At 40.3% G+C, this 14,353-nt stretch overlaps 1 protein-coding gene across 1 annotated transcript in view; it reads right to left on the bottom strand.

The window, feature by feature from the left end:
- The window catches only part of LOC118924113 (olfactory receptor 10C1), a 43,515-nt gene that overhangs the window by 11,761 nt on the left and 17,401 nt on the right, over positions 1-14,353 (bottom strand). Inside the window, 5 exon segments of the mRNA XM_057493879.1 lie at positions 800-913; positions 1,079-1,143; positions 2,625-2,770; positions 3,368-3,530; positions 11,728-11,756. Of these exon segments, the coding sequence (XP_057349862.1) occupies positions 800-913; positions 1,079-1,143; positions 2,625-2,770; positions 3,368-3,530; positions 11,728-11,756 (517 nt within the window).

The following is a 14,353-nucleotide window of genomic DNA, read 5'->3' on the forward strand; positions in this document are numbered from 1 at the left end:
TCGGTCAAACCACTGACATAGATTGCAGTTTGTACATTCTCAGTTAATGCTACAGCTGCTACAGTAGAAGATACAATAAAGGAAATTAAAGATTTCCTACAATAATGAGGTCCACAGCTCTCTTGGGACGGTCTAGAGCTTTCTTCAATTCTATCAACACTTACAGGCCCTTATCATCATACCGAGGTCCCATGTGGTTCACGGGAATCAAAAGGAAAGGGGGTTGCTTAAGTAAAAGAACCATGGTATTGTTGGACACAGAAGAGATGCAGCTAGTGAGACTGCAATTTTTACAGGCAATGTGAAACATTTTTCTGATAAGTCATATTAATAGAAATAGACTCTACCAACAGTGCATGGGGGGGGTCAACACAAGCCACTACATGTGTGTCATTGTTTACATTAACGCTTGTACTATTATCCCAATCTAACTCTCCCATAGCCACTCCTATTTTCCACCAAGAGGTTTGAGGGTACCCATCTGGAGTGTACCAAAGTCCCATAGAGAGTCCTTTGTATTGTGGGGCCGGCGTCTTTGAATTTGGTCCTAAAGACCAGTCCACAATGTAAAGTTCTTTAGTGATGTTCATCTGCTGTGGCCATTCACCACCTGCGCCTGCAAGTGAAGGGGAGCCCTTGCACTTTGTCCAGGGTAGTGGCAATGTGTCATTTTTAAGTGAAGATGAAGATGTAAGCACACTGCACACAGGGTGGTCAGAAGGCAAGGTGCCGTTGCTCCTATTGCTAGGTGTTCTGATGGGCCTCCCAAAATGTCAGAATCATTAGAGTAAATCTGTACCTCAGGAGACTTCCAACTGACTGGATGGAGCAGAGGAGGGTCAGGAACATATGCCCAATATATGCGCTGAACTGCTTGCTCCGCTGCTTGCTCTTCAGCTGGGGTCCTCCAAAGCTGGAGCAGGATCAGGAGGAATATGGTCTGCATGACGCACAGCCTTTCTGGCAACCACCTCGGGCCCTCAGCATCCTGTGGAAATACACAAACGTGTCCTCGCCCCCAAAGAAGGACGGGATCTGGACCTTGCCACGCCCCAGTCAGAGGATCTTTCCATCGCACCTGTGCGAGGGGTGGACGACTGCCAGAGCACCAAAAGCGCTCTGCGGAACTGCGTCTCGCAAAGTCTAGAGTTAAAAAATTTAAAATATAGAGTGCATGGGATAAATAATTCAAAGGTGTAACGGGGTATAACTCCCCCTTCTTAATTTTATTGAGCTGGGCTTTCAAAGTGCCATGGGCTCTTTCAACAATGCCTTGGCCCTGGGGATTATACGGGATGCCTGTCTTGTGGGCAATACCCCATTGCACACAAAATGTGTGAAAGCGGCTACTGGTATAGCCAGATCCATTGTCTGTTTTAATCAGCTTGGGAATGCCCATAACAGCAAAGCAAGAGAGGCAATGGTGAATAACTTGTGAAGTGGATTCTCCAGAGAGAGCGGTAGCATGCAAGAAACCTGAATAGGTGTCAATGGTAACATGAACATATTTTAATTTTCCAAATTCAGGGATGTGCATGACATCCATCTGCCACAGGTGATTTGGCAGGAGGCCATGAGGGTTGACACCAAGTTGTAGAAGGTTGAAATGCTCAGGACAGGTTAAGCATCATTTAACAATTTGTCTCGCAGCTTCTCTAGTGATGTGAAAATATTTGTGAAGACCATGACTGTTTTGATAATGTAATGAGTTCTGAACATAAGCGAGTGTAATCTGATAAGGTGGCTTTTTTCCGGAATGGCCTCAAGACAGTTTGGCAGGCACTGTTGGCGTTCTCATAGGCCAACTGTGTGACTAGGGCGGTACTAGCCTGTGATTCTCCAAATGTTCTCCCTGCTGTCTTCAATAGGTGAGCTGCAAATTCTTGAAATGGCTCATCAGGCCCTTGCCTGATCTTAGAGACCTCCTCTGTTCTATTAGTATTTTCTGGGAGAGCCTTCCATGCTCTTCTAGCTGCCGCATTTGTTTGAGCATATACTGCTAACTGAAAGACCAACTGTTGATCCACCTCAGCATATTGGCCCTCTCCTGCCAACATGTCAAAAACAGTGGGTATTTGCTGAGCAGCGTTAGTCCTTGCTGTTTTCTGACAATTCTCATAAAATTCTGATTTCCATAGCAGATAATCTCCCCCTGTAAGACATGCATGTGCTAAGGACTTCCAGTCTCCCGCGGGCAAAGCCTCAGTAGTCATAGCTTCTAAGATGGTTAATGTAAACGGAGCAGTGGGGCCATATTTATTGCAGGCCTCTTTCAGCTCTTTCAACTGTTTGAAAGAAAATGGCACATGTTGTCTGAATACCTCTCCGTTGTCACCTGGCCGTTCTAACACTGGATAGGCAAAAAATTCTTGTGTGTCCTCTCCCTGATCTTGAGCTTGTTGTACTACTGCCTCAAGAGGAGTAACCTTTCTTTGTCTCTTCTGCATATTAACTGGGAGCACACGAGGCTTTTCTTCCTTAGACTCTACGGGCTGTTTTTCTTTCTGTTCTAAACCCTTCTCTGTCTTTCGCTCCACTGTTTTCTCTTTAGTTTGTTCTGAGGATATAGGCTGAACAGGATCAAAACCTGCCCTTTCAAGGGGAGCTGTTTCAGCCTTACTCACAGGGGAATCTCTTCTCTTGGGGTGCGACTGTCCCATCTTTTGCTGCGCTTCTAAGGCTAAAGTAAGCCGCTTCAGGGTGCCCTGAATTTCATTCCACCGCTTTTCGAAAGATATTCCAGATGGGTCTGCGGCGACTGTCCGCGTTGCTGTGAGCAGGGATGGATAAACTTTCTTGCTAGAGCCTATGGAGGCTATCTCTATTGTTTGTATCTCCTTATCACAAAGTTGAACTAAAGCTTCATCCACTAGAGGGCTCTGTTCCTCCTCCATCGGAAGCCGCTGTCCGGTTCATGATAAGATGGCTCCCGCCCTTCCAGCGCCTCTAATGGTGGAGCAGACCGGGAGATGGCTGGAGAAGCAAGATTGCTTTTGTTTTCCTTAGTGACTTGACCTGTACCAAGGGCATGCGCTTTCACATTTTCTATCTTAAATCCTTCATGCCTAAGATATAAAGAATCTCTAATCAAGGTCCACAGTCCAAAAGTATCTATGGGAACCTTCTTTGGTCTGTGGGCAGAATAATAAGTTTGTAATCCCTCTCCTACCTTATTCCATAAATCTATGTCTACTGTCCCTTCTCTTGGAAACCACGGGCAGACTTCCTTAATAAAGTCTAAAAATATTTCTAATTGGGGCTTCCCCACTATAATTCCTCTGACGGCTAACAACCTCTTTAGCCTGCAAACATATAACTGTTTGCTCCCCGCCTGTCCCATATTGGACTCCCAGAAAAATTCACTTACCACATCCACATTGCTTGCGCGCCTCTTCTCTTGTGCATCTTCTCTCGTTACCCTGGCCAGGGCTTTCTCTTCTCGACGTGGTGGCCCTCACCTTCTCCCTCTCCTTCAGGTCCCTGTTCGGGTGCCGCTTGACGTGGTCCGGCCGCGCCGAGTCAAGCAGGTCCTGAAGTGCGGAAGGAGGGCGAAGAAAACAAAGAAAGACAGAAAGAACTGGGAGGGCTGACGCTCCTGCGCGTTGCCAGCAAAGCTTTATTAGAGTCCAGAGTACTTATACAGCAAAGAAGGCACACTATTCCAGGAAATAGCATTATCCAATAGACAATCAAGCACAGTATTGATGTCAGCGGTAGCTGGGCGAAGGTAGGCACAGCAGGGCTCCTTCAGTTGCTCATGGAATGCGTAAACAGGATGTTCTTTGTTCTCCATTCCCGCCACATCAGCAAGTGGGGGAAAGGGCATAGCCCACTCCCCACACATAATTCATATTCAGTAGTAAATGGAACTACTTTCTCCATCTTTGTGGTGTGTAGGAGAAGAATTACAGAGACACCCCAAGACATAGACAAGATAAAATAGTGACAAATAAGAAAATAATTTCTATTTGGCTTTGGGACATGGTTTATCACTATATTTAAAGCAGTCTCATTACATCAGCCTAAGATGTTTTTTTCCCCCAGCATATCTGAGCTTTTTGATATATTTGAAAATCAAAATAATAGCAATTGTGTAGTATTTACTATCTACTAAGAGTTGTTCTAAGAACTTTGGGTATATTAGCTCATTTTAGATTTGCAAGTACTCTGTGATTTAGATATTATTGTCTCTATGATGATAATAGAAACTGAATAGAAACTTCAGGGAAAGTGAAGTGCAGATTGGGTAAAATATATTCTGGAGATCACAGAGCTACTCAGTGGTAGATCTGGGACTTGAATCAAGCAGTCTGACTCTAGAACTTATGCTCTCATCTTCTACAATATATTGTCTCTTCCCTTATTAAACATAAACTAAAACTCACTGTGGTGTTAACTTTTCAGGAAGAATATACCATAGAAGAATCTTTCTTCCAAGTTCAAATTGAATTTGTAAGTTTTTATGATTATATTACTTGTTGACTTCAGAATAATTTTTTTGTATCCTGTTTCTAACAGGACGTTAGACCTAGGAGAAAGTACCTTGGAATTTAAAAGATGAAATTATCTCCCAGTGTGTAGGAAATGTGTGAGGTAGCATTGATGAAGATGTGGCTGTATGTGGGAACCAGAAGACGATTCCCCAGTAGCTCCTCTGTTAGGGTGTCATTTGGTGAAGATTTGCCACTTTTTAAAAGTATTGGTTTCTAACTATCAGCTACTATACTTGTATGTAAGGAGAAATAAATTCCAGATAGTAAACATGTTACATTTTTGAATAATTCCAGATAGTCTGAAATAAATTGCAGATAGTAAACATGCTATATTAGTTCCAGGTTTGGCATATCTTCATTACAGCTTCTAACATGCTAATTTGGAGAACTGCAGTAACTTTCAGTAGTTTGTGTACAGATCCATCAATTCCATCAAAGATTATATATGGTGGCCTGAATCTTTAGCTGGCATTTCTTTACCATCCCACACCCTAGGCTACTCCACCAATCCAGAGCAAGTGTCCTGTGTCCTGGAAATGTAAAGTCACTCTACTTCCTACACTCAAACAATGTTAGTGCTAACATAAACCTGGAAATAATTTTTTTTTTTCCTGGATAATTATTTTTTATTGAAGGGTAGTTGACACACAGTATTACATTAGTTTCAGGTGTACAACACAGTGATTCAACATTTATATACATGATAATTCTATGTACCAGCTATCACCATACCAAGTTGTTACAATATATTGACTATATTCCTTATGCTATACATTACATCCCAGTTACTTATTTATTTTACAATTGGAAGTGTGTTTATATATATATATATATATATATAATATTTGTTTTTGTTTTATTTTTGTGAGGGCATCTCTCATATTTATTGATCAAATGGTTGTTAACAACAATAAAATTCTGTATAGGGGGGTCAATGCTCAATGCACAATCATTAATCCACCCCAAGCCTAATTTTCGTCAGTCTCCAATCTTCTGATGCATAACGAACAAGTTCTTACATGGAGTACAAATTCTTACATAGTGAATAAGTTACATGGTGAACATTACAAGGGCAGTCATCACAGAAGCTTTCAGTTTTGCTCATGCATTATGAACTATAAACAGTTCAAATATGAATATTCATTTGGTTTTTATACTTGATTTATATGTGGATATCACATTTCTCTCTTTATTATTATTATTTTCAATAAAATGCTGAAGTGGTAGGTAGATACAAGATAAAGGTAGAAAACATAGTTTAGTGTTGTAAGAGAGCAAATGTAGATGATCAGGTGTGTGCCTGTAGACTATGTGTTAATCCAAGCTAGACAAGGGCAATAAAACATCCACGTATGCAGAAGATTTCTGGCAGAACAGGAGGGGGGAGGTTCTAAGCCTCACCTCTGCTGATCCCCGTTTTCTCACCTGATGGCCCCCCTGCGACTGTGCCTGTCTTAGGTTGTTCCTCCCTTGAGGAATCTTACCCGTCTCTGGCTAACCAGTCATCTTCCGAGGCCATACAGGGAAATGTTAAGTTGGTAAGTGAGAGAGAAGCCTTATTGTTTGAAAAGGTTAGCTTTTTACTTCTTTGCACATTTATGCCCTGTGGCTTCTATGCCCAGCATTTGTCTTGAGGTATCTTTACCACTTGGAAGAATTATGATACTCGGTAAATTCGACATGTGGCATGAATTCTATTTAAGGGTTATAATTAGGTAGGAAGAAGAAAAGCTATAGAAGTAGCAGGCGGAAGAAAACATGGGAAGATTGATTATTTCTTTGACATATCTTCTTGTAGAGTAACTTCAGCATGTATAGGTTTTAAGCTACTACTTAAATTGTGCGCACACATTAACATAATAGGAGTACAGTTATGTAACCAAAGCATACCTGTAATTACCAGCCATCTCCAGTGAAACCAAGAAAACCAGTTAGGCACCCTAGGCATTTGTGAAAACTTATCTATGATATGGTGGATATTGTCCAACTGAACTTGAACAGTCTGAGAGTATTCAGATAAATTAAAGCAACCCGTTCCTGGGGACTGTTCACATCCCATATGTTCTTTTAACAGTAAATAGTCTGTGGTTTTAAGATTTTGGAGTGCTACAATTTGCACTTCTCCTAATTCTTGGTTGAGTTCCAACAGTATAGATCCAGTCAAATTTGTTGTTTTACTGTGTGCACAGGCCAGCTTAGATATCTCCTTCATCATTCCCATGGCAAGTCCAGGAATTGGTGGGATGAGTGCATCTACACCTGTGGCAGTGTGTGGATCTTTGTTGGGGTTTTTTTTGCTGATCATCTTCTGGCATGAGTCTTCCTGAGAGTGCTGATGTTGGAAGTTCTCTTTCATATCGTATCTTAGTTCATTTTCGGGGTAGCCCAATTAGGCTTTGATCTTCTTTATAAATGCAAACAGACTCTTTGCCTGCACTTTTATATGCCCTTTATAACCTGTGTATAACACATTGGAGGTCTCCACACAGGAACTGCCCTTTTTTTTTTTTTTTGCTATCACTAATCTACACTTACATGACGAATATTATGTTTACTAGGCTCTCCCCTATACCAGGTCTCCCCTATAAACCCCTTTACAGTCACTGTCCATCAGCATAGCAAAATGTTGTAGAATCACTACTTGCCTTCTCTGTGTTGTACAGCCCTCCCTTTTCTCCTACACCCCCATGCATGTTAATATTAATACCCCCCTACTTCTTCCCCCCCTTATCCCTCCCTACCCACCCATCCTCCCCAGTCCCTTTCCCTTTGGTACCTGTTAGTCCATTCTTGAGTTCTGTGATTCTGGTGCTATTTTGTTCCTTCAGTTTTTCCTTTGTTTTTATATTCCAGATATAAGTGAAATCATTTGGTATTTCTCTTTCTCCGCTTGGCTTGTTTCACTGAGCATAATACCCTCCAGCTCCATCCATGTTACTGCAAATGATTGGATTTGCCCTTTTCTTATGGCTGAGTAGTATTCCATTGTGTATATGTACCACATCTTCTTTATCCATTCATCTATTGATGGACATTTAGGTTGCTTCCAATTCTTGGCTATTGTAAATAGTGCTGCGATAAATATAGGGGTGCACTGATCTTTCTCATACTTGATTGCTGCATTCTTAGGGTAAATTCCTAGGAGTGCAATTCCTGGGTCAAATGGTAAGTCTGTTTTGAGCATTTTGATGTACCTCCATACTGCTTTCCACAATGGTTGAACTAACTTACATTCCCACCAGCAGTGTAGGAGGGTTCCCCTTTCTCCACAGCCTCGCCAACATTTGTTGTTGTTTGTCTTTTGGATGGCAGCCATCCTTACTGGTGTGAGGTGATACCTCATTGTAGTTTTAATTTGCATTTCTCTGATAATTAGCGATGTGGAGCTTCTTTTCATGTGTCTGTTGTCCATCTGTATTTCTTTTTTGGAGAACTGTCTGTTCAGTTCCTCTGCCCATTTTTTAATTGGGTTATTTGTTTTTTGTTTGTTGAGGTGTGTGAGCTCCTTATATATTCTGGACGTCAAGCCTTTATCGGATGTGTCATTTTCAAATATATTCTCCCGTACTGTCGGGTTCCTTTTTGTTCTATTGATGGTGTCTTTTGCTGTACAGAAGCTTTTCAGCTTAATATAGTCCCACCTGTTCATTTTTGCTGTTGTTTTCCTTGCCCGGGGGATATGTTCCAAGAAGAGGTCACTCATGTTTATGTCTAAGAGGTTTTTGCCTATGTTTTTTTCCAAGAGTTTAATGGTTTCGTGAGTTACATTCAGGTCTTTGATCCATTTTGAGTTTACTTTTGTATATGGGGTTAGACAATGGTCCAGTTTCATTCTCCTACATGTAGCTGTCCAGTTTTGCCAGCACCATCTGTTGAAGAGACTGTCATTTCGCCATTGTATGTCCATGGCTCCTTTATCAAATATTAATTGACCATATATGTCTGGGTTAATGTCTGGATTCTCTAGTCTGTTCCATTGGTCTGTGGCTCTGTTCTTGTGCCAGTACCAAATTGTCTTGATTACTATGGCTTTATAATAGAGCTTGAAGTTGGGGAGTGAGATCCCCCCTACTTTATTCTTCTTTCTCAGGATTGCTTTGGCTATTCGGGGTCTTTGGTGTTTCCATATGAATTTTTGAATTATTTGTTCCAGTTCATTGAAGAATGTTGCTGGTAGTTTCATAGGGATTGCATCAAATCTGTCTATTGCTTTGGGCAGAATGGCCATTTTGACGATATTAATTCTTCCTAGCCATGAGCATGGGATGCGTTTCCATCTGTTAGTGTCCCATTTAATTTCTTTTAAGAGTGACTTGTGGTTTTCAGAATATAAGTCTTTCACTTCTTTGGTTAGGTTTATTCCTAGGTATTTAATTTTTTTTGATGCAATTGTGAATGGAGTTGTTTTCCTGATTTCTCTTTCTGTTGGTTCATTGTTAGTGTATAGGAAAGTCACAGATTTCTGTGTGTTGATTTTGTATCCTGCAACTTTGCTGTATTCCGATATCAGTCCTAGTAGTTTTGGGGTGGAGTCTTTAGGGTTTTTTATGTACAGTATCATGTCATCTGCAAATAGTGACAGTTTAACTTCTTCTTTACCAATCTGGATTCCTTCTATTTTTTTGTTTTGTCTGATTGCCGTGGTGAGGGCCTCCAGTATTATGTTAAATAACAGTGGGGAGAGTGGGCATCCCTTTCTAGTTCCTGATCTCACAGGAAATGCTTTCAGCTTCTCGCTGTTCAATATAATGTTGGCTGTAGGTTTTTCATAGATGGCCTTTATTATGTTGAGGTACTTTCCGTCTATTCCCATTTTGCTGAGAGTTTTTATCATGCATGGTTGTTGAACTTTGTCAAATGCTTTTTCAGCATCTATGGAGATGATCATGTGGTTTTTGTCTTTCTTTTTGTTGATGTGATGGATGATGTTGATGGACTTTCGAATGTTGTACCATCCTTGCATCCCTGGGATGAATCCCAGTTGGTCATGGTGTACGATCCTTTTGATGTATTTTTGAATTCGGTTTGCTAAAATTTTGTTTAGTAGTTTTGCATCTACGTTCATCAGGGATATTGGTCTGTAGTTTTCTTTTTTGGTGGTGTCTTTGCCTGGTTTTGGTATTAGGGTGATGTTAGCTTCATAGAATGAGTTTGGGAGTATCCCCTCCTCTTCTATTTTTTGGAAAACTTTAAGGAGAATGGGTATTATGTCTTCCCTGTATGTGTGATAAAATCTGGAAATAATTCTTTTAAAAAAAGTTTTGTTGAAGAATAACTTTATATACCATAAAATTCTAAGTGTACAGTTTTAAGTGTACATTTTAAGTGTGCAATTCAATGTTGTTGTAAATCATCATGTCAATCCAATCATAGAATATTTCTGTCACCCCCAAAAGGTCCCTTATGGCTATTTACTGTCACTCTACATTCATACCCCCAGCCGAAGGCAACTGTTTTATTTTTCTTCTCTGTAGATTTGCCTCTTCTTGACATTTCATAAAAATGGAATGTTACTTTTTTTAAAAATTCTTTTTATTTTGGTATCATTAATCTACAATTACATGAGCAACATTATGGTTACTCGACTCCCCCATCATCATGTCCCCACCACATACCCCATTACAGTCACTGTCCATCAGTGTAATGAGATGCTATAGAATCACCACTTGTCTTCTCTGTGTTGTACAGCCCTCCCTGTGCCCACTCCTACATTATGTCTGCTAATTGTAATGCCCCTTTCCCCCCCTTATTCCTCCCTTCCCACCCATCCTCCCCAGTCCCTTTCCCTTTGGTAACTGTTAGTCCATTCTTGGGTTCTGTGAGTCTGCTGCTGTTTGGTTCCTTCAGTTTTTTTCTTTGTTCTTATACTCCACATATGAGTGAAATCATTTGATACTTGTCTTTTTCTGCCTGGCTTATTTCACTGAGCATAATACCCTCTAGCTCCATTCATGTTGTTGCAAATAGTAGGATTTGTTTTCTTCTTATGGCTGAATAATATTCCATTGTGTATGTGTACCACTTCTTTATCCATTAATGCACTTTTTAAGACACTGCCAAATTGTTTTCTCAAGTGGTTGCATCATGTTACCAGCACTGTATGAGGGTTCTGGTTTCTTCACATTTTTGTCAACACTTATAAATAGTATGAACTGCTTTTAATTTTGCTTAGATCTCATTCAGTTTCTCATTGTGGTTTTAGTTTTAATTTTCCTAATAATGATGCTAAACATTTTCCATGTGCTTATTAGCCATTTGCATATCTTCCTTGGTAAAGTGTCTATCCAAATCTGTTGCCCATTTTAACATGGGGTTATTGTATTCATATTATTGAATTGGAAGAGTTCTCTATGTTTTCTGGACACAGTTCCATTAACAAGTATATGATTTGCAAACATGTTCACCCAATCTGTTGGAAGTTGGGGCTTCCCATTTGTTTTCTTGTGCAGCAACTATTCCCTCCAATAAACTGCCTTTTCATTGGCAGAAGAAAGTTATTTTTCAATTTGTGGTTTGTGGCAGCCAGCATTCCTTTTTCTAGATGGATCACTTGGTCCAACCCCACTATCCTGTGCTGTCTTTGTGAATTGCTTTAGAGTTACTGTTTACAGATATTTTTACCTTGGCTTTCTATTTCTCTAAACTTTTCAGGAATCTTACTGATCTGGGCAGACGCTGTCTAGCAATGCTACTACAGCACTCTTTACTGCTAAAATATCAGGAGAGCAGGATTGTTTGTGCCACTGTATGGCTGCGATGGGTAACTGCATCTCTGGTATTCTGTAGGGCACACCCTGATCTGAAATGTAGCACCTATCCCTTGAGCTAAGGTTTAATGCAGTAGTTTGAGTTTAAACTGGGTTTTGCCCATAATTCTCGACTCAGTAGGTCTGAAGGAGCACCTGAGAATTTATATTTCTAAATTACTGTATGATGCTGTTGCTGTGAGCAGGGGAGCTACATTTTGAGAAACATCGTCCTAATGTAATGAAAAGCCAATAGTTTTGAGCTCCCAGCTCCACCTCCACAGGTTCCCACCCCACTCATAATAAAAGGTTTTCAGGGTGTTTAGTCTGTGCAAACTGTATTGAAGGAGTGAGGCAGTGTGTTATAGTCTGTTACATGTTCCCTGACCTCTAGGAGGTGATTTATAAAAAAAAGTCACCCCATTATGTCATCAGGGAAAGCTCAGAGAAGTGCTATTAAATGATAGTGGAGGTGAGGTCCTGCTTACCCAGAAGAAGTCATATTGTTTCTGGAGCACTGTTGGGACATGGTCATAGACGAAGTTAGCCACCTTTCCTCCTTTCAGGATCCTCCTTTTTGCTCTTGGCCTGCCTGTCATCATTTCCTTTCCACTTGTCTGGATTCCAAATCCTGTGATCTCTTAAATCTTAACTCCCCCTTAAGATGTAAATGATAAATGACTCAGGTACTGCACTTTCTCAGAAATTCCTGAAGTAAAAAATTATCTGTGCTCCAAATGGAAGAGCTTTTGAGTCTTTAATAGTGCATTTCAGGTTTGCAATCCCACCCTGTTGTTAGGGACTGCCTTTTAATGACAGCGTAGATGCTGATGAATCTTTCCGTTCTTTGGGAGATCTCACCCAGACAGGGAGCTGACAGCCCTGCGTGAGACCCTGCAGCCTCAGATGACATGGTCTGGATTAGATGCTAGCTGCTTCTATACATCTCACAGATAAAATGCACATATACCAGAAGAGATGGGGCAGAAAGCATGCTGGATCTTGGGAGCAGGTGTCATTTGATATTTTGGTTCTTCTGCCTTGGGGAAAGGTGGATATCGGCCACCCAGTTATCCCTCCAGTAACTGGCTCTTCTCTGTGTCTTTCTCCTTTATCATGAACACAAGCGTTTCTGCTCTGTACTGGAAATCTCTATGTGAATAAAAGAAACAAACTTGTTTTCTTGACTTCTTTTAGATCCAGGATCATAGTTCTGAAGTTAGAAATTGCTGCCTATTTTGACTAGTGCTTGCTGTGCAACCAAGTGAACATGTTTATATTTTGCCAGGATTAATGCAGTTCAATATCACCTCTTGGTGATGTTGGAGAAGGAACATTCACCTCAGTCTTTTTCATTCTTTATAAGAGAATCAGCCACAAGAAGCAGAAAGTCCTTAGGGAAGCAGGTATAGAATAGTGAAACTGAACCCAGTGTGCAGTTCATTTGGTTCAGCTCTACTGCTTATTGATGAACTTGAAAACCAGGGAGATGAAAGGAGTTTGCACCAGGCCATGTAAATCTGTAGTAGCAGAGTGGAGATGATAACCCAGGTCTTGGGTCTTAGCCCAGGGCTTTTCCTATTTGGCAATCTGCCCCCCTGCTTTTTTTCTGTGCTAATGGCTCTAGGCTTTGGTCCAGAAAGATTTTAATATAACTCACGTAATATGCATAAAGTAAGGATGAGGTAGACTGAACAAAGAAAATTGTAGAATAGGAAAAATAAGGTGAAATCAGAAATCAGGCAAATATTGGCAAAAGCATACTGTGAGGAAATGTGTATTTCCTGGAAATGAGTTATAAATTTGTCTGTAAGCTTACTAGTTGTCATTGCAAAGAGGGGGAAATGGACAGTTTCTTCAGTTAAACATACACTTTCCATATGATCCAGCCATACCATATCTAAATATTTATCCAAGAGAAATGGAAGCATACAAAGATTTGTACAGAAATGTTAATAGCAACTTTATTTGTAATACCAAAACCTGGAAACAACCCAAATTCCCATCAATAGATTAATGGATAAACAGCTGTGATACTTCATACAATGGAATACCACTCAGCAGAAAAAATGGAATGAGCTGTTGATACACACGATATGGATGAATCTCAAAATAAAGTCAGACCAAAAAGAGTGTGCATACTTTGTGATTCCATTTATATAAAACTGGAAAGTTGAACTACAGTCACAGAAAGCTGATCAGAGTTTGCTTGGGAATGGAGAATCCAGGAAGGGGTGAATGGGAGAAATTACAGTGGGGAATGAGGAAACTTGCAGGGCTTGGATATATTCACATGGGTATGGTGAGAGCTTGACTTATCAACTTGTACACAAATATATTTCATTTATTATATGTCAACTATGCTCTCTTAAAACTTAGGAAAAAGTTATTGCTTTTGTGACAGAAGTACAGTTATTCCTAGCACTGAGATGTGAGAGAAATTTTTCCTCTGAAAATTTCATAATGTTGCTTGTAATCTTCCTTGATGTAAACCAATGGTAGAATGCCAACATACCATTTATGAGGAACAGTTGTGTAGAGGATATTCAGGGGTGGGTAGAGATAAATAGGAGGTGGAAGATAATGCACTGTCGATGTGCAGCTGTCTGCTGGTCTGATTTAATCTGATGATAAAGTTAGATTATCAAAAGATAAACTGTATTACCAATCCTTTAGACAACGCTTCCTAAATTTCACTCTTAATGAGGTCTTGATAAACAGTAGGGTTGAGATTTTGCTCATTTGATAAGTATATAGGCTGTAAAATATGTTAAGGACTGGAATGAATTCCCCTTGAATATCAAGGAGCCAGACAGTTCACACGACTCCAGAGAGGACCATATTACTCCTCTGTTGGATGGAGTGTTAGGGTGTAAACAATTATTGTCTACTCACCTTAGTGTTTTACACTAACCAATGCAAAGTAGGGAAGTATTCAAAACACTTATTGCATTGGTTTCTGACATTTCCATGAAAATCAGTGTTATCTCCCTAACCAGAGAGCAAGCACCATCTGGGCAAAATCACTACTCTGTGTTTACTTGGTATTCATTACAGTGTTGAGCAGAGCAATGGGCACATGGAGGGCCAAGAAATGCTTGTAAAACTGAATAC

The sequence above is a fragment of the Manis pentadactyla genome, chromosome 16, assembly GCF_030020395.1.
Source record: "Manis pentadactyla isolate mManPen7 chromosome 16, mManPen7.hap1, whole genome shotgun sequence".
NCBI classification, from domain to species: domain Eukaryota; kingdom Metazoa; phylum Chordata; class Mammalia; order Pholidota; family Manidae; genus Manis; species Manis pentadactyla.